Source organism: Schistocerca americana, chromosome 3, assembly GCF_021461395.2.
Source record: "Schistocerca americana isolate TAMUIC-IGC-003095 chromosome 3, iqSchAmer2.1, whole genome shotgun sequence".
NCBI lineage: Eukaryota > Metazoa > Arthropoda > Insecta > Orthoptera > Acrididae > Schistocerca > Schistocerca americana.
Genome location: NC_060121.1, coordinates 537,851,071 through 537,872,091, shown reverse-complemented (window position 1 = coordinate 537,872,091; position 21,021 = coordinate 537,851,071). Strand labels below are relative to the sequence as shown.

The 21,021-nt window shown below is 39.4% G+C and overlaps 1 protein-coding gene across 2 annotated transcripts in view; it reads left to right on the top strand.

Moving 5' to 3' along the window:
- The window catches only part of LOC124605171 (N-acetylneuraminate 9-O-acetyltransferase), a 217,177-nt gene that overhangs the window by 164,583 nt on the left and 31,573 nt on the right, over positions 1-21,021 (top strand). For both annotated transcript variants that reach the window (XM_047136683.1, XM_047136682.1), the window contains 3 exons: positions 2,527-2,696; positions 4,226-4,462; positions 19,847-19,953. In XM_047136683.1, the coding sequence (XP_046992639.1) occupies positions 2,527-2,696; positions 4,226-4,462; positions 19,847-19,953 (514 nt within the window). The remainder of the gene's footprint in view (positions 1-2,526; positions 2,697-4,225; positions 4,463-19,846; positions 19,954-21,021) is intronic.

Genomic DNA, 21,021 nt, shown 5'->3' with positions numbered 1-21,021 from the left:
TATGTATGAATACAAACATCAGAAACATAAAGATTTGTAAGGGGTGCTCACGTTCGGTCCGTCTCTCTGCATAACACTACGTCTTCTTAATTCCGCCAACTTGTTTGATCTATCAGCCCCAACTAAATCATTAAGTTCTCTGTGTGTGGTGTTATAATGCCGCTCTATTGCAAATTTGCGGTGCCCAGCGAGTATGCGACTGCATAATAGACATTGAGAATTTTCATCTTTTCTTCAAAAAAATATTGCAATTCCCATTCAGCTCTCAAGGCTCATGGCGTTGTGTCACTACCCCGCCTCTTTGTGAGTGTGAGTTCCATTGCAACAACCACTGTACAGTACTTATAAACTTCCTACAAATCGCTAATAAATAGCGAGGAATAAACATGGCTGCCACTACGAATCAACTAACGCACCCTATGCCGGATGAAAGGGTGTTGCATCACACAGCTGGTCTAATGTCGCGTCGTGCCGCGAAAGACCGAGGAAAGCCGAGTACTGGTGAGGCGGACCGAGACCTGGACGGCACGCGTGCAGCACATCTGTACACGCGTGCAGTTTGGCACACCGTAGCCATCCCTGCCTAGTATATAAGTCAAAAAGTTGTATGGACTGTTCAGCTGCAGTAGGCTTTGAAAGTTCTTGATTACCCTCCACATGGTATTCACAGACACAGTGTAACTTTCCCTCCATTCCATAATTAAAGCTTTGATTGAATGGACAGTAATTTTACCTTTAGGTGGGCAACTGTGAAATGATGAAAGTGCCCACCTGATGAGTGATGTGTAAGCCAGGTGCATAAAGGAGACTGAAAGTACTTTCAAAAATAAAATGAATGAGACAGCATTACATACTTGTCCAGTATGTTTTTGGTGGGTCGATAGACACACAAACATACACACAAAATTCAAGCTTTCGCAACCAGCGGTTGCTTCATCAGGAAAGATGGAAGGAGAGGGAAAGACGAAAGGATGTGGGTTTTAAGGGAGGGGGTAAGGAGTCATTCCAATCCCGGGAGCGGAAAGACTTACCTTAGGCGGAAAAAAGGACAGGTATACACTCGCACACACGCACATATCCATCCGCACATACACAAACACAAGCAGACATTTGTAAAGGCAAAGAGTTTGTGCAGAGATGTCAGTCGAGGCGGAAGTAAAGAGGCAAAGATGTTGTTGAAAGACAGGTGAGGTATGAGTGGCGGCAACTTGAAATTAGCGGAGGTTGAGGCTTGGCGGATAACGAGAAGAGAGAATGTACTGAAGGGCAAGTTCCCATCTCCGGAGTTCTGACAGGTTGGTGTTAGTGGGAAGTATCCAGATAACCCGGATGGTGTAACACTGTGCCAAGATATGCTGACCGTGCACCAAGGCATGTTTAGCCACAGGGTGATCCTCATTACCAACAAACACTGTCTGCCTGTGTCCATTCATGCGCATGGACAGTTTGTTGCTGATCATACCCACATAGACAGCTTCACAGTGCAGGCAGGACAGTTGGTAAATTACGTGGGTGCTTTCACATGTGGATCTGCCTTTGATTGTGTACACCTTCCAGGTTACAGGACTGGATTAGGAGATGGTAGGAGGGTGCATGGGACAGGTTTTACACCGGGGGTGGTTACAGCGGTAGGAGCCAGAGGGTAGGGAAGGTGGTTTGGGGATTTCATAGGGATGAACTAAGAGGTTACGAAGGTTAGGTGGACGGTGGAAAGACACTCTTGGTGGAGTGGGGAGGAGTTCATGAAGGATGGATCTCATTTCAGGGCAGGATTTGAGGAAGTCGTATCCCTGCTGGAGAGCCACATTCAGAGTCTGATCCATATATATATAATAGAGGGAAACATTCCTCGTGGGAAAAATATATCTAAAAACAAGCAGACATTTTGCTTGTGACTGTGTATGTGCGGATGGATATGTGCGTGTGTGCGAGTGTATACTTGTCCTTTTTTCCCCCCTAAGGTAAGTCTTTCCGCTCCCGGGATTGGAATGACTCCTTACCCTCTCCCTTAAAACCCACATCCTTTCGTCTTTCCCTCTCCTTCCCTCTTTCCTGATGAAGCAACCGTTGGTTTCGAAAGCTTGAATTTTGTGTGTATGTTTGTGTTTGTTTGTGTATCTATCAACCTGCCAGTGCTTTCATTTGGTAAGTCACATCATCTTTGTTTTTTTATAATCATCATGCAAACAAGGCTTTGTGTGTTCATCTATGCATTTTATAACAAATTATTTTTAGACCTGTACTGAAGAAGCCAGAAATGGAACCCCAAAAATTGTTGGTAAATTTTGGATTGCAACTGAGCAAAATTAAATTTTCTCATGCAAGTGAAAAATTGTGTTTCAAAATGAATCTGTTTTTTCTGTATCCAATAACATACTAAAGTTGGATATCTACTGGTCATAAATGCTCCCCCCTACATGATTATCGTCAGTCTGCTACACCTTTTAGCCTGTGCAAATAGAGAATTTTTTAAACTTGTCTCCTACCTTAAAATTTCTTTACAATGTGTGTTTATTACTTTTATAGGATGGATGCAGTTGGTGATACTTATTTATCACATGACAGGTGCAAGTCGTATATTACCAATATATATGCACATTCGTGTCCTTGTTTCTGCCTATCTGTTTCTATCTGGATATGGTCATTTTTGTTACTTTTGGCAAAGAGGGGATGCAGGAATAGTACGCTTTTTCCAGGTTTGTATTCTAATAAAATTTTATGGGCCTTGATCTCCATATTGTTTTACACTGTTGGATGATTTAACTAATTCCATGTCTTGATGACTTTTTCTTTTAATTTTTTGTTCATTCCTTTGCATTTGTGTCTTCCTCTGCATTTGTTTCTTCCTCTGCATTTGTTTCTTCCTCTGCATTTGTTTCTTCCTCTGCATTTGTTTCTTCCTCTGCATTTGTTTCTTCCTCTGCATTTGTTTCTTCCTCTGCATTTGTTTCTTCCTCTGCATTTGTTTCTTCCTGTTCATTATATTTAACCATTCCACACACTCTGTATGAAATGGCCATTTCAGTCCCTCTTCTGTGCTTCAGATATATTTGGAACTGCACTTTTATTTACAGTTGGAAATAAAACCCAGAGCTATGGGAGAAAATGGTGCCATTCTTCTTCATATGCACTACACACAAATTACATAGCAGGAATCTGTGAAATCTAGTACTCCTAGTTATTTGAAATAATGATGATGATGATTTGATGATGATGATGATGATGACAGTGCTGGTGAAAATAACACTTGTGAAGGAATTTAGTTATGATATGTATGCCAGTAAGAACTGATACTCAACAAGTAAAAACCTAGTGATTCTGGACATAAATGACTGAACTGTTTTCTTCTTCTGAGAACACAGCTCACAATACCAGCATTTAACAACTTCATTGTTTGATAACCCATTAATGAAAACTCAAGCTAGAATTAAATTGTGAATCAGGCTGGCACTTGGAATCTATATCCTTCACTTTTCACTCTGCCTATAATAGTTAAACTTGTAAAAGCATTACTGCCAAAAGGCAAGGTCACATGTTAAAAGTCCCTGTTAGAAGCTTAATTTTAGTCATTCAGAAAGTTGCAGTATAGTGCACATTTTTCTGCATACTGAAAAATTAATTTTTTAATCATTGTGGGACATGAACAAGAGTAATGTTTTCTCCCTTCTCCTCAGAAGAGTTTGGTTCCCCTCATCCTAGGGTTCAGATTGGTCTGCATCTCCTTCTTAACTTTTCCCAATCTATCTCTCTTTCCTCCAAGAGGAAGGAACTGGACATACCAAAAGATATAGTTGATTATACTTTACATGTGGTATCAGCAGCACTATAGTTTTATCTCCTGGAAGAAAATTGGGGCCAGTCTCATTTCTGAAAGTGGATTTCCCTTTGATATATCTAATGTTTTTTGGTGTAGAAATGTGTTACCTTGTATTACAGCTCTCATGTGAAATATGACACTTTGAAAGCAAGGAATAAAAACCAAATTAACAAATTAAAAAATTGATAAAAATGTATTATTTTTGGCTTTCATATGAGATAGATATTTTTAAAGCACATCATATCAGCCATGCATTCAATTTTGTTAAATCCAATAACAAAAGCCAGTGGCTGTTTCTTTGGAAAAGCCTATATTATCAGACTATTCTGGGCACCAGTATTACTTGTATAATTTCATCACAGTTTCTTTCGGTTGCATAAGTTATTAATACAACTTACAATGTTTCAGGTACTGTTTCGACTCAACTTCATGACTGTGATGCTTTGTCTCTGTATGAACAGGCCATACCAGTTCTACTACTTTGTGCCTTTAATTTCATTCTGGTTTCTAATGGCTTATTTGGTACTGGCTCTGCCACCCCAAATAACAGCTGCTTCGTCTGAAACAAATCCCCTTCATTATTTGTATTTGGTTCTGAAGATGGTGGGTCTTTTTACTGTTATCACAGTACTCTATATGTCAGAGGTAAGTATAATCTTTTTTACATCGCTTTAGCAACATTGTGAGAGAAGTTTTTATGTATTACTTCATTCATGAACAGTTGAATTAGACAAACGTATACATCATGGAATTGACTTGTTGCATGAGATACTGAAAGGACTGTAAAGTCATCGTGATCCGTTACCACCGACCTACTGTCCACCACTTGAGGAAATTGGCCAGAATTGGATACTGAATGCACGTATTACAGTCAGTAGTACCATTGTGTTCGATACGATGGAGATCAGGTGACAGGTGCACCCTCATGTCTTTGGGTTTTTCTTCAAAGTCCTTTGATCCAGTTCAGGATTAATGTGGCTCTGCAATGATTTTCTTGTGGTGTGTGTCTTTCATGGGGCATGGTAGGTAAAAAACAGATTACTATTGTTGAACGATAATTGCCTGTAGTGTTATCCAATGAGAGACAAGAGCAAGTGTATCAGTGGCCCTTTTTCAGCCCAGGTTGACATCCTACTCATACGAATATCTGCACTACCTGCTCAAGCAAGGCCCTATTGTACAAATAATGCCATGTATTCTTTTATAGTCTTGTAATTTGTCATTTCTATGTACCAATGTGTACGTCAGCCCATCAGTCTTAGAAGCCTTTTTCCGTACTTAGAATGTTCCGAACCAGTTTTCCTGCAGTCTTAATAATAATTGTGTGTTGGAGTGTGCAATATGCAGATGAGTAAATCAGTGGCTTCTGTACGCAAGAGTAAGGTGATGGTTCTTGATAGTGTGGATGCTCACCCATTGTTGTTGCTTTTCATTGCTTTTAGTGTTGTTGTTCAAGAATTGCTCTGTAATGTTTGACAGTGGTAACTGCCTTCAGTACTTTGTTATGGCAGTTGACTCTGGAGGCATTGGTTTTGGTGAAAATGACAGGGGTGTACCTGTTGAAATCTTGGCTGTTAGAAATGTGACCTGGGTGCAGTCCCTTAAGTTATTTGAACAATCTGTATGCCAGGAGAAACACTGTTTCATTTTGATGTTATAAACATGAAGTTTCTCCAGCTCTTTACCACTCATGAATTTGGACATCTATAATCACAAAATAAATCTCCGTTGAAAGATATATATCATAAAATAATTTTCAAACTTTAAGTTTGCTTATTAGCACTAGACTGAATAAAATTTTAAAAATAAGTGAATCCTAAACTTTCACTTCTGTTTCCTACTATGGAAACCCACCTATTGAATATCACCTATTGAAACACACCTACTGAATATCCCTCCCAAGACAAGCAATGCCAGAAACCCCCCATTGGGCTTCACTTAAAATTATTATCAGGAGTGGTTTTTTTTTCCTCACTAATTTTATATTCACATCATAATTTATGATCTTTGTCTCTTAATGCTGTTTACAAATTACTCTGATGGGGAAAAATATCACAACACTAAGGAGGAGTTGTGCAACGTAAATGTAAATTGGAAGGCAAGTTTCTGCATGTGAAAGATTGTCTATTCAATTTTCACCCAAGTCGTAGAAGAGTGGCACTACTAAATGCCATTACGAGGCTGCAAATCAGGTTAGAAATACTTACCCCCAAGCTATACATGGCACAATACTAATAGTCCAGTAGAATTAGCATTTGCGTACAGCTCCTCATTAAAGTTGGACCATTTCTCATCATCAATGAAGACAATTTCAAAAGTAGTTCTTCAGTAATTCTTATGTACACGCTTTTAAATACAGAACTATAGCAACGAATTTTCTTGTACCTATTTAATATACTGCCAAGTTGTGGATTCTCTAATTCAACATGACTACTCTGATGAAGCAGTTCATTCAGGCTGAGAGGAGTGGCGACTGGGAACTGCACCTCACCACTGTTAAGATAATGTTACCCTATTTTCATGACAGTGGACATTGTCTGTATGCTAAATCTACACAGCTGTATTTACAAGACATGATGGGCCTTGAAAAGAAAATATCAGAAGACTATACACAGTTTGCATTCAAAGGCTGATAAGTTTTGGAGTGGGATATGGTCTGACATGACGATTGAGCAAGCACTAATGCCCCCGTTGAAAAGTACTGGAGGGCTCAGTCATGGTCACGGCATTTCAGACAGTATTCTGAGTAGATGGATTCTGACCATGCCAACTGTTCCTACAGTGACCCAGCAAGTTGAAGAGTTTTGTGCTGTATCACTCACTACCTCAGAGCAACATGTTGTTGTGAGGGATGCTAGAGTTCAGCGTGACAATGGAGGTCTTCAGAAATTTGTTGAGTGGTTTCAATCCCATGATCCTTTTCCTGTTACTAAATCTGTTATGTCTATCAGTACAGGAATCGTCAGAGATGACTCAATCAACCGTCACGGAGCCTCTGAAATGGGCAACTCCTCAATGCTCACCCCAGTTGGTCAAACTTTTGACAACATCAAGTTTGTCCGAAAGAAAAGAGTGATGAGTATACAGGGATTTAAATCTAAGGTGACCATTCATCAGTAGTATGTACCAGTGAACCCTGAAACCATATTCCACCCGATAGCACTTGTCAAGAAATCTGACGAACAGCCTAAAGAATTCTTCCAATATGAGCTGGCACGCTATCCTCTCTCTCTGTTTGGTGCATCTGGAATGAGGAAGAATCCCAAGTCAGTGTTATATGACTTGTTCACACCATTGAATGATGTAAACCTGGAAGAAGTAGCATTTGTCATCAATGGTGGATTTCTTCTCCACCAGGTTGTATGGAAGAATGATGAAACATTCCAGTTAATGCTAACCAAATAAGTTGAATATTTAAAAAGACACTACAGCGGAAGTGCGACAAGTGTGGTGTTCGATGGCTACCCAGAAGACCTGCCCCCTAAGGGCATCAAATATGCTGAGCGTCTCCGCCAAAGCAAAAGACACACTACTCCTGAGGTCATCTTAACCGAGTTAGTGATGGTGACTATGACTCAGGAGCAATTCCTTTCCAATGACAGAAACAAAGCACGTCTCATTAGCTTGCTTATTTCGAGGCTTGAAGATGAAGGTTTCTCAGTAAAGCCAGCTAATGAAGATGCAGACCACCTAATTGTTGCCACTGCGCTTGAGGTATCATAGGAACATGAGAAGGTTGTGGTTGTTGGTAAGGATATGGACCTTCTCATCATGCTCAATGCCCCAGCCACACCATCAGCAAATATGTATTTCTTGAAACCTGGAAGAGGAAAGACCTCATCAAAAGTATTTGGTTCCAGCAGTTTCAAACTGGCAAACAACATCAGAAGGCCACTCATATTTCTCTATGCCGTAAGTGGATGTGACACGACTTCAGCACTCCTCGGTCAGGGCAAGAAGAAGGTGGTCAATCTACTAATCAAAAATAAATGTCTTCTGGAAGACATGAAACCTTTCTTAGAGCATGACACTCAAGCTGAAGCTATTGTCGAAGCTGGCCTCCGATTTTTAACAACCCTCTATGGAGGTATGGCAAGAGACGCTTTAGACAAACTGCGATTCAACCTGTTTTCCAAAGCAATTGTGAAATAGAGATTCACCCTAGTATCCCTGCCACCAACGTCGGAAGCAGCTCGCCAGCATTGCTTGAGGACCTACTTACAAATACAAATGTGGATAAGACACCAGATGGATCCGCTCCTCTGGAGATGGCAGGCTTCAGAGATTGGTCTTGGGCCCCGTTCCTACCTCCAAAGAACCAGCTCCACAGTCTCTTCTCTCAACAATTTTCTGCAAATGCAACAAGGGCTGTGCAGGTTGTTGTGGGTGTCAGAAGGCTGGTATTAAGTGCGCATTAATTTGTGTCAACTGCAAGGGGAACTCATGCACTAACTCCCTTCAACCAGATGAAACTGACGAACCAGATGCTGATGAAGACCTGGACTGTATATATGAGGTGACAAAAATTACTGACTTTTACGAGCTGAGTGATGGGGCGTCGGACTCGGAAATTGCAGACTTTGAGGAGCCGAGTGGTGCAATGACAGTCAAACGTCGCCGTATGTGAAATTTGTGTACCTACCTACTTTTATCCTTTTCCTCTCATACATTTATGTAAAATTTTGTAATTATGAAATGTAATAACCACTACTTAATTTCAAGGAGTGTCTCTCTCTTCCTCCTTCATATCAGTTGAATGGGTATCACTATATTTTATCGAGGGTCAAGAGTGGAGACCCTGCATCTGACAAATGGCAAATTTTACAGGGGAGCTAAAAAATGTAACTTTTTAATAAAAATTTTGATTGCTTTGATTTTTTATTTAGAGCATAATCATTTATTACTCTCAGGTTGTGCATTGTCTTTTTTGCATCATTTTATTGTAGCATTTTTTTTTTCACTTAAAAGTTTTTTTGAGCCAGGACTTTTTCTGACATCTGTCAGATACAAGGTCTCAGTTCTTAGCCCTCAATATATGAAAAACTTCTAAATATTATTTTTCAAATTTTACAAAATTTTAATATTTTATTTTATTACTATATTAAATAAGTACAATACAAAGGGTTGCTATAGTTCTGTATTTAAAAGCATGTACATAAGAATTACTGAAGAACTTCATTTAAAATTGTCTTCATTGATGATGAGAAATGGTCCAACTTTAGTGAGCAGCTGTAGAGGAGCTGTGCGCAAATGGGTAGTCCAATAAATTCACTTTTGGTTTCATTTAATGCAGAATTTCTCTCTCCATATCTTTTTTGTGAACAACATTATTGATAGGTGGGATAGTTTCAACGATATTACCAAAAAACAGAGGTTAAAATGGAAATTTTTCATGAACATGTAAAATTAGTCCATTCTTGAAGAGCACTAGTATAGAAATGGGCGGTCCAAAAAATATGCGGGTGGTCTCATTCAGTGCAGAATTTCATGCCCTACAATTTTTAATTCCTCTATGTTTTCAATATTGTGAGTCATTTATGAGATATAATCACAAAACCGAAAAAATACCCCTTTTTCGGGTACATTTTTGCCCCCTACCACTTTTCCACAACTTCGCTGACGGGGAAAACCTAGGATAGTTATATTGGGCCACAAATGAAGCCTTTGAAACAATAAAACCTTTTGTAGCAATTATTTCTGATTTGTCTAAGTTTTAGGTTTAACCCTACTTGACTATAACACCTCTTCCTCTTTCTGAGTGCAACATCTCACTAATTATGGAGGGATGCTGACTCAGTTTTTCTGGATAGCAAATGGGAAATTGCAGTAGTTGCAGTACAGAAAATGGCCCGTGTGTGTGTGTGTGTGTGTGTGTGTGTGTGTGTGTGTGTGTGTGCAGTGACTGATAGTGAGATGTTAGTGAATGGTGTAGCTTTACATTATTTAATAAGTTATTTGTAGAAAAAGTATTGTACAGTAGTAAGTTATTTGTAGAAAAAGTATTGTACACATGGAGTAAATCTAATGATTATGTCTAACTAGAAGTCTGTAAATATATGTGTATATGAATTAGCTTATTTTTAATTGGTCCAAACTTGTAAATACTTTGACCTGTCCTATATCCTTGTAAAAAGATATCTACGGATGAATAAAGCTGCTGCTGCTGCTGCTGCTGCTGCTGCTGCTGCTGCTACTACTACTACTACTACTACTACTACTACTTCTACATTGTAGTGTAGACTGGTCTAACAATGGCTCACCTCCCTTAATGCTGATCAAAGCTACTAGCATTTGCAGATTATTATGCCTTCCCTTAAAATAAAACTAAAATAAACTTTTCTGGCATTTATACCTACATATGTGATGGTCACTTATTAAGATTTAAAAATTATAACTTAAAAAAGTTAACGATTTAGATCTGGTTCCACTAGAATAAACCCTGATAAATTCGAACTGTTATCATTTAATAGTGTTCCTTTCAGATATTTCCTGATAAATTTTAGTAGCCACTCACTCTCAGTAACAGATGACTGTCAAATGAATGGGAGTGTCACTTGACAAATCACAGTACATGGACATTGTGTGCCCTAATGTGCTTCACATGAAATGGAGAAAAGTGGGTTTGTTGAAGTTTGTATAGATTTGTGAAGTAAAGAGTGCAAAATCTGCAATGAAAAATGGGAATGAAGATGATAAATGCAATAACAGGAGAAATATTATAGTGTTAGGACCAAGAAGGAATAAGAGGAATACTGAGATTATGGACCAAAAGAGAATGGCTATAGAAGTTTTGACAGTGGTAATGATTCCAGTACCAGAGGAACAGAGAACCAAGAAATGCAGTGAATGTAGCATCATTAGTTTAATTTCACATGCAGCTAAAGTTGTGTTAAGAATCATGAGTAAAAGAATGAACAATGGCAAGTTATCAAGATTTAAGTGAGTTTGAACATGGTGTTATAGTTGGAGTACGAGCCAGGTAGCAATGAAGTGGGGATTTTCCCATATGACCATTTCACGAGTGTATTGTGAATATCAGTAATCTGGTAAAACATCAAATCTTTGACATTGCTGTGGCCAAAAAAAGATTCTGCAAGAACAGGACCAACAATGAGTGAAAAGAATCATCCAGTATAACAGAAGTGCATCCATTCTGCAAATTGCTGCAAATTTCATTGCTGAGCCATCAACAAGTGTCAACATGCGAACCATTCAACAAAACATCATTGATGTAGGGTTTCGGAACCGCAGGCCGACTCGTGTATCCTTGATGACTGCACGACACAAAGCTTTACGCCTCACCTGGACCTGTCAACACTGACATTGGACTGTTGATGACTGGAAACATGTTGCCTGGTTGGACGAGTCGCATTTCAAATTGTATTGAGCAGATGGACGTGTACAGGTATGGAGACAACCTCATGAATCCATGGACCTGCATGTCAGCAGTTTACTGTTCAAGCTGGTGGAGGCTCTATAATGGTGTGGGACATGTGCAGTTGGAGTGATATGTGACCCCTGTCATGTCTAGATGTGATTGTGACGGGTGACATATAAGCAAGCATCCTGTCAGATCACCTGTAGCCATTCATGTCCACTTGGCATTCCGACAGACTTGGGCAATTCAAACAGGACAGTACGACACCCTACAAGTCCAGAATCGCTACAGAATGGCTCCAGGAACACACTTCTGAATGTAAACATTTCTGCCGGCCACCAAACTGCCGGATAAACTCTAGTGTCCGATAACACCCAGCGGCTTTGACCAGTGACGTCATACGTAAGGCAAAGATGCTGCAATGGACAATCTATGAATGTAACAGATCATACTCATAAACAAACAAATGTAGCATGCCGTAAAATAATACATTTAACGCAGCCATTATTTACACGTGAATTTCATTTAAACGAGTTGAAAATGACTGAAATAAATAAGAACACGAGAGCAATTACGAGTGCATATATTATATTATATTTTCCACATGTACTGCAAAAACGATGTAAATAATGAACCGTCAAATATTTGGAATCTGTAACTAGAAGCAACCTACGTAGGAGGTCATTTCTAGTTACCAATTCCAATATTACTGTTTGTTGCGCTAAAATCTTATATTATATCTGAAACGTGCTTAAAACTACAGAATACGACTAGAAATGCAAAACTGTCCAAACCCTGGTACTGATAACTATACTACGCGAAAGTCACAACAGGTACAGTAACTCCAAAACAACACTCAGTAAAACTGATACATTGGGAATGAAAGTAAAATGAAGAGCAGTATAGCAAAAACATTGAAAAGGAAAACAAAAGTGGCTACATAAAAAGAAACTTACCGCATATGAACTTCCGTAGGAGTCAAAGACCGAGGCTGACAAGAACGAAATAAGGACATAACAAAAAATAATAATGTTAGAATGTCAAACTGTAACGAAAGAAGCAAAATCCAGAATAACTAATGAAAAAAATAATAAGAAATAGAAACTGCAAGGCACAGATGAAGCACCACCCAAATCAGTTCTTCCCTACCACCCGCCCTTAATCAGACACGAAATTTAAAATAATAAAAAAAATGAAACCACGAGTCAATCACATAAACTCTCTGGCAGAGACACAGCAATACCCCTTGGCCTACCATTGTAACCAGAAAATATTAAAACAACAGTAAAACCTCCCTCCAGAGAAACGAAAAAAGTAGCGCTCGCACAATACAGGAACATAAAAAAAATCGCAACGTAAAACAAGAAAAAAGTATCAGACCCACCAACACCTCAAATGTGGCTAGTACATTTTGCTGACTACTTTCATAAAGGCAAGAAATAAATAATAACCCTTAGGAATACTCTTCCTCGATCAGTATTGATCTAAATGGCCTTGCAACACTGAAATCCTTCTCTTTCCCCGCCCAACAACAGATTTTACAGCGATAGTATTTGTACATGACCCCGTCTTATAATCTTGAAACTGAATATTGTGATTCACGACCAAATGATGATAACCCCTTTTACCCAACCCCTTGCACTAAGCAAACCCATCCAACATGACTACAGAACCTTTTTCCACATAGTCTTCTATTAAAGATGTCAAGACTTCCTTTGTCCGATTTGGTACAACTGTAAATACAACATGAGCACAATCTCCTCCGGAAACTACTACTCCAAAAACCCAAAGCCCAACAACCTCGTGCCCCCTTTCGTACTTTCTCTTTCCAAAATGTGACTCATCTACTTCAACAATAACCCCCCCTTCCCCCCCCCCCCTCCTCCTAAATACCCCCCCCCCCCCCTAGACTTTATAAATTCCCTGCAGACTTCTCTACAAAATGAGAACCAGTCAACTACAGTGCCACACGAAACCCCTGCTTCGTGCATGACAGATTTGCAATAATAGGGCCTATTCTTAGCAAAAATAGGTTAGCGTGACAGTTACTTCTAAATTCAGCCTCGATCTTTCAAACTACATCCCCCTGTATATGGACCTCCATATGTTATTTTTTTCTGCACCTCCACGTGTATTCATCGGAAGTTTGTGATGACCCAACCTTTCTTCAAAACCCTATAATTTCCACAGACAGTGCACTTGCAAAATCCAGTAATGACGCCCAATAATTGCAAAAATTGTATAGTTGATTTATGATCACTCATTTTCTGAAGCAGAATTTGCACAGTAAAAACAACTGACTCATCCATTACGAACAGCATGAGAAATCAAGACCTTATAAATCACGACTACTTATAAATCATAACTACTTTCATTAACAAAAGATGGTGAAAACAAATTACGAGATGAAGACAAAATAATCTACATCGAATTTTTAATATACACGCGTAACGAGGAAATCCAGAGAAATCATTTGACGTTCATCGACTGCAATCTGCAGCACAAACAAAATAACATCACGCGTTACGTCATTGGTCAAAGCTGACGGGTGGTTATCGGACACTAGAATTGACCCAAACTTCCCAGACGTGAACGTTATTGAACATATCTGGGATGCCTTGCAATGTAGTGTTCAGAAGAGATCTCCACTGCCTCATACTCTTATGGATTTATGGACAGCCCTCGAGGATTCATGATGTCAGTTCCCTCCAGCACTACTTCAGACATTAGTCGAGTCCATGCCACAACGTGTTGTAGCATGTACCAGTTTCTTCGGCTCTTTAGTGTATGTGTGACTGAAGATGCAGGTCTAAAAATGAAAAAGACAACATGCTTATACATGTGTTTCATAGACCTGGTAAAGGTATTTGACAGTGTGGCTTGGGACAAGTGTGCAATTTAATAAGGGAAAAGAGAATGAACTAGTAAAGCTGATGGTGTATAAACTCACTATATTTAAATCAAAAAGTATCAGTAAAAAAGAGAGGAGAAAGTATCAACTAGATGAAATTGGATAAGGATTAAGACAAGGCTACTGTCTTTCCCCCAACATTTTAAATCCACTGGCTGAGAAGGGGACAAAACTTTGAGTAACAAGAATTTGGTGTTTGAGATATTGCTTCTAGCAGTGGATGGAAAATAACTGCAGGAAATAATGGATATCAATGAATCTAAGGGGTAGAACCGTGAAGTGAAAGTCAACAGAGAGAAAACAAAAATTGTGGAGGAAGTAAAATGGTAAACATAATGCTGAATGGAGAAACATTAGAACATGCGAAAAGCTTTTTACACCTAGGAAGCAAGATGGATAGTGACTGAAAATGCAGCACAGAAATTAAAAGCATTATAGCAATGGCAAAAGAGGCATTTGCAAGAAAAGCAGAGTTTTCTGCATTGATAATGGATAAATAGTTGAAGAAAAGACTGCATTACTGATACATGTCCAATGAGGGAGGAACATTGTGCAAGGCTGGAGGCTTTTGTGATATGGACATAGTGGAGGATGGATGGAATGAGCTGAATGGAAGGGTGAAAAGTGATCCGGTACTGCAAAGAACACTAGAGACCATTACTGAGTTCAATAAAAATACAGAAAGGAACTAGATAAGAGGAGGAAAGAGAGATTTGTATAAAAAATTAAAAAAAAGAAAAGAAACTGTCTTAGAAGGGCATGTGGAAGGGTGGAGAAAGAGTTTAGACACCCTGGATGATGGGCAGCATATACTGCAGTTATTAGAAGGAAGTAATGGACTATCAGAAATAGACACACAAATGATATGCTAACATAGCAGGATACAATAACCACCACCACCACGACTACTACTACTGTTACAGCTAATACTATTGTTGTTGCTCCTCTCTGTATATGTGTATAATGCTGTAGTAAATTTCAATGTTCCACAAACAAGTAAGTCCCAGACTCTTCCAGGTATTACAAATCTGAAGTCGTAAACAGACTCACTCTGATGTTTAAATGGAGTTACTCCCACTGAGGCATCACAGTTATACGTCAGTTCTTCATGTTCCGTGTAGGGGAAGCCCCTATCCTTGATATGCACGCAGTAATATGATAGAGCTTATGTGAAGGACATCGACAATGTGTCTGTGCTTTTGTCCCCTTAATGTAGACTCATATACTCAGACTATGCAGGTAACATGTGATCAGTTACATAGGATTCAGTCATGCTAAAGTAGCATTTTAATAATTGTGTGAAAATGCGTGCTAAGTTACATGGGCTGCAGCTTAGAGGGTGGAGTCTTTCATTAAATGTTAACATGTTATTGTGAACATCCAAGAAGTGTGTGAATGACAGCCATGTGGCCTCTTGAGTATGAGTGATGAGCTATGTAATGTTATCATCTTATTCATAGATTGAAACTGAAACAATGTATCCATTGTTGTTTTGACCTGTAAACCATTTACCAGGTAATGTGACATAAAATCTGTGGCGTCATCCATTGCTGTGTTGTGCAAATGCCACAATATGAAGTGCTGTATCCCAGTTTCTCTCTTTGGTTCTAACATTCTTTGAGAGTATGTGTCCAGCATTTTACTAAAACATTCTGCGAGGCCAGCAGCTATCATTCTGTGAACAGTGTTGCGCATTAAAATTACATCAAACATGAGTCTTGACTGAACCAATTTCCATCAGAGATCATTGCTATAGTGCTCAGTGCATAGAAATTGTCTTTCACAAGAAAGATAGTGGTTTCAGAGCTTCATCAATATGTACAGCCTTGGTGAAAGTGTAGTGAATGAACTAGCCAGTGCACACTGTTATCCATTTATTCACAATGGCCAACTTGAGAAACCTTCGGAAAAGGTAAACTGTAGTCCAGTGAAATGGGGCAACTGCAGGAGGAATTGGTACAAGATATTTTGGGGGTAAAAGAGGTGGCACATGCTCAAGTCATTGGCAGTCCCTATAGTGGCTTACATAATGTCAGACAGATCAGTAGATAACTGGCTAATGATTACATGCTTCTGAGTATATCAAGAATCTTCAAAGAACACAGTAGACCTGATGTCAGAGCATCATGCAAATAGTTGTGGGGTGACAGATTGTTCCATCTCTTCCTCACAATTGGACAAAAGATGTCCTTGTAAACACATTGTTAGGCATACAGGAAATTTTTACTGTACACATGTTGGGTTTATTGATAGTCAAGAGTTGGGGTGAAATGCGCGAGCGCAGAACGTTACAAAAGCATGACACATATTGAACGTCTCCACCTGCTGTGAAGGATTGCTTACGCTTTGGTGTTGCAGCTTTTGGAAGCCAGAGAACAAAAGGAGCTATATAGAATGACAATAGCTAGAAACAGTTCAAAGAAGTAGAGATGAAACGTCATTCTTGTATGTTCTGTTCTGAGATTCACTTCAGATACGTTTTTCTGAGTAATAAAATATTTGGCATCTAACATAAATATTAAATACAAGAAGCAAAATACAGAAGAGTTCTTCTTAGAGGTTACATGGTTTCATACCTAGCTTAGTCTGAAGCTCTCTTATAGCCCTCAATCTTGTGCAGACAGTGAAGTAGTCTCGTGGTACAATTAGAGGCCAGCATAGCAGGTCCATTGCACCAAACAAGCAGAAGAATGTGACTGTAAATCTTGAATAAAGTAAAAGTGTGCATGAACAACATCAGGGTGACAGACTGTTAGTGAAGTTGTTGGCTCAGTTGAGACTCATAAAACTCATCACTTGAGCCCCCTAAGACTGATCACACTTCAACGAAGTGCACTGCGAGTGAGCTGGAGTGATAAGCAACCATTTCTGTATCAGTGGATCATAATTCTATTTGTACAATTTTCTTTCTACAGCAACTTCTTCCTTCCTTAAGGCCTCTATGGTCTTCAGTAATGCTGGATCTTCCCTTTGTTTTGCTGCAGTGTTCTTAAGTTCAGTGATGAGCTGGAAAGCACTAGTGCTGTAAAGTTCTGGCTCTTGATTCCATGAAAGGCAGTCGTATTCCTGAAGCTGTAGTTCACCTCTCATTTATGTGAAGATTTGCCAGGAATGACACATGGTTCAGAAACCATTTTAAACTGTAGATCCCCTTTCCCTGGTGGGATTACTGGGGTAGGGTAGGCACACTCAAGTCGCAGAAGCATTGTCAAATTGGAAGACTTGCCCCAGCCCATTGAGCTACACGAAATCATTGTTATTATTAATATCCATCTTCCCAATCATGGTAATCAATCCTTCTGGATTGTCATTCACATAAAGGATGGTGATCAGTCACAACAGTGAATGGTCTGGCATACAAATAGGGTCTGAACTGACTGGTTGTCCAGACAACAATAAGGCACTCTTTCTCAGTTTGGCTTGCAGCAGTGCCATTCTGTAGCTGAATTGAGCCTGGAATACTTGTTACCTTCCAAATGATCTGTTACCATGATGCTACCAATGATACTTTTTACCTTAACTATTTTATTGTGCTGTTCAGAATTCTCTTGATGCAGTGAACCTGCTAAGCAGTAACACCAATTCTTGCTGTGTGACTTCTTCTTCATCTGCAGAGGGTTGAGAAGTGGAAGAGAGCTTTGTAGAGTCAAGTTACAAAATGACATAACAGTTTTTTTTTTTTTTACATCTTCTCAGTGGATTTTTGACAGTTTTATAATCCTGTCTCACTTTTTGCAATATTGTAGCACTAAGAACAGTAAACCATGTCACCTGAAAACTTAAAGTTCCCAGTTTGTTTATATACACTGATCAGCCAGAACATTATGACCACCAACCTCCTATCCACATAAACCCATACAGACAGTAGCAGTGTCACCTTGTGAGGAGACATGGCATAGCCACAGCCTGTGGGATGTTTCCAGAATGAGATTTTCACTCTGCAGCGGAGTGTGTGCTGATGTCTCCGCAGTATCCTTTCTTTCAGGAGTGCTAGTTCTGCAACGTTCGCAGGAGAGCTTCTGTAAAGTTTGGAAGTTAGGAGACGAGATACTGGCAGAAGTAAAGCTGTGAGGACGGGGCATGAGTCGTGCTTCGGTAGCTCAGATGGTAGAGCACTTACCCGCGAAAGGCAAAGGTTCAGAGTTCTAGTCTCGGTCGGGCACACAGTTTTAATCTGCCAGGAAGTTTCATCCATGTTGGCATCCATGGGTCCAGTGGAGCTCGTGCAAGGTGCCATGATGATCAAGGAGTGTTGTACAATGATTGCGGACCACATACGTCCTTCGTGATGTTCATGTTTCCTGAGGGCAGTGGTATTTTTCGGTAAGAATGTGACAGAGTGGTTTAAGAGACACAGTGGTGAGTTCCAAATGATGTCCTGCCCCCCCCCCCTCCCCCCCCCCCCCTTCCAACCTGATCGAACACATCTGGGATGTGATTGAATGTGGTGTCAGAACCCATTGCCCTCTCTCCAGAATTTATTGGAATTATGTTACTTCTGTGTGCGCATGTGGTGTCATCTCCCCCAGCAACCTACCCATTGCTTCCATGCCACAATGTGTCACCACTGTTATTCGTTCCAAAGGTCGACAATACCGGCTATTAGGTAGGTTGTCATATAATGTTCTGGCTAATCAGTGCAGAGACCCCAAATATATATTTTTGTCATTTTTGTTGTGAATTATTCATTATGAGAGAAAGATGAGAAACTCACAGCCTGGCAGCACAAACTGTAGTTTTAGATCAAAAGTGCACTTAATGCTGTAAACCCCTTTTTGGCCAGCATTTTTCAAATGAGTAGATTCCATCCCCAATGTGCAGTTCTGGGAGATCTGCAAAATATTTATCTGTGGATGTGACAGCCTCTTCACCAGTGTCTGAATGTTTTCCAGTCACGAATTTTTACATACTGTGTGTAGAACCCTGTGGTAATTAGGGTGCCAGATCCAAAGAAGAGTATGGATGATTTGACAATTCGCATGATAATGGAAAATCCGTGGTAGAATATAAATAACTAAAGTAGTCAAGGTAACCACTGAGCCAACACTGCAGCTTGCGCTCCTTATAAACAATGCTTCACCAACTTGAGATGAATATCTGTCGGCAATAAACCTCTCAAAAAAAGTAATTTCATTATTCTATGGTGCTGTATATTATTCATTTGCACAAAACACACATAATGGTTACTTTTAAAAACTGTATAAACAAAAATTATTTCCCAGATCAATTTGCCACTTCGGTTACGTTATTACAGAGCATATACTAACATAAAAAAGTGTTTCACTTATATTAATGTCATTTCTGTGCCTGACTGAAAATTTGTGACCTTAACTTTCCACTTACTTTAATAGGTGTCAGGAACTCTAGCTTCACTTGTGTGGTAGAGATTTATTTATAATAACCATCAGATTCATTTGGCATAGCCTCAGTTTCTTCTGTACTTTCTTTTCCAAGGTGTGAGGTTTAGTGGGAGGCTGTTATGGGGGCCAGTGATCATAGGTCATGATCTTTATAAGTACAGTTTTCAAATAAAATTCTTTGTAGCTGTATAGCATATGAGATGAAGTGATGTTGGTAATTGGACGTATCGAAATTGGGCAGGGAAGAGGGGATGGTAGCTAAAATCCCTCAATGTCTTCATGATAATACATGTTTCATTAATGTGATAGGATACTGAAATTTCATTAATTTTTCCGGTTTGCATATGTACCTCTTAGTTAATTTTTTTCTTCCGTTGCAGGTTTTCTTTGAAAAGGTATTTGTTACACGCCCATGGAAAGCCTTATTTGTTACAACAGATGATGATATTCATGAATGGTGGTTTCGTTGGAAGCTGGACCGATACAGGTATGAAACAGTTTTGTCACCTCAAGCATTTAAATCGTACTCGGGCTTATAAATAATAAGTACAAGGAGACCGAATGGCTGGCAAGCACATACTTGCAGGAAGTGAAATATCTGGACTGTCAATATAAATTAAGAGCAGGAAAGATGACAGTGGAGAAAAGAAATTGCAAAACGATGAAAAAAGATGATAGGCAAGAGCTAAAAATACTATATGGACAAAACAGGAAGACTAATCCAAGAAAGCCAATGAATTGTATGAAAGGAAAAATCACTTCACCCATTCTCTCTCCTTGTAATTTTGCAGTTTTCTCAAATGACATTGGACCTGTTGGCTTCTGTCTCAGATTCTTCAGCTGACATTTGTTTTCTTGATGTTTCACCAGTGGTCTTTACATTTTTCCCTACAAGTTGGTAAAAGCTGATCAGTATAATTTGTTTGTAATAAGCTAATAATGATATGCATTGTGTGTTCCAGAATGGTGTTTACACTTGTTAAATGTTGAGACATATTATGAAACATCAGTATTTATTGTCTGAAAATTATTTAGCCTAGAAATTGGCATGCTTGACATCTTTGTTCTTTGTCAGAAAGAGATCTGCCAGTGTACAAGTTTCCAACCAAAAGCGAGAGAAGTAAAAGTGCTGGATATTTTATTGCCCTCCAGTCACACCAATTGGTTTAACCTCTAAGGAATTGCATTTGTTCTTTGTACTCCTCTCCTTAATCTGTTTGTTGTTGTTGTTGTTGTTGTTGTTGTGGTGGTCTTCAGTCCTGAGACTGGTTTGATGCAGCTCTCCATGCTACTCTATCCTGTGCAAGCTTCATCATCTCCCAGCACCTACTGCAACCTACATCCTTCCGAATCTGCTTAGTGTATTCATCTCTTGGTCTCCCTCTACGATTTTTACCCTCCACGCTGCCCTCCAATGCTAAATTTGTGATCCCTTGATGCCTCAAAACATGTCCTACCAACCGATCCCGTCTTCTAGTCAAGTTGTGCCACAAACTTCTCTTCTCCCCAATCCTAATCAATACCTCCTCATTAGTTACGTGATCTACCCACCTTA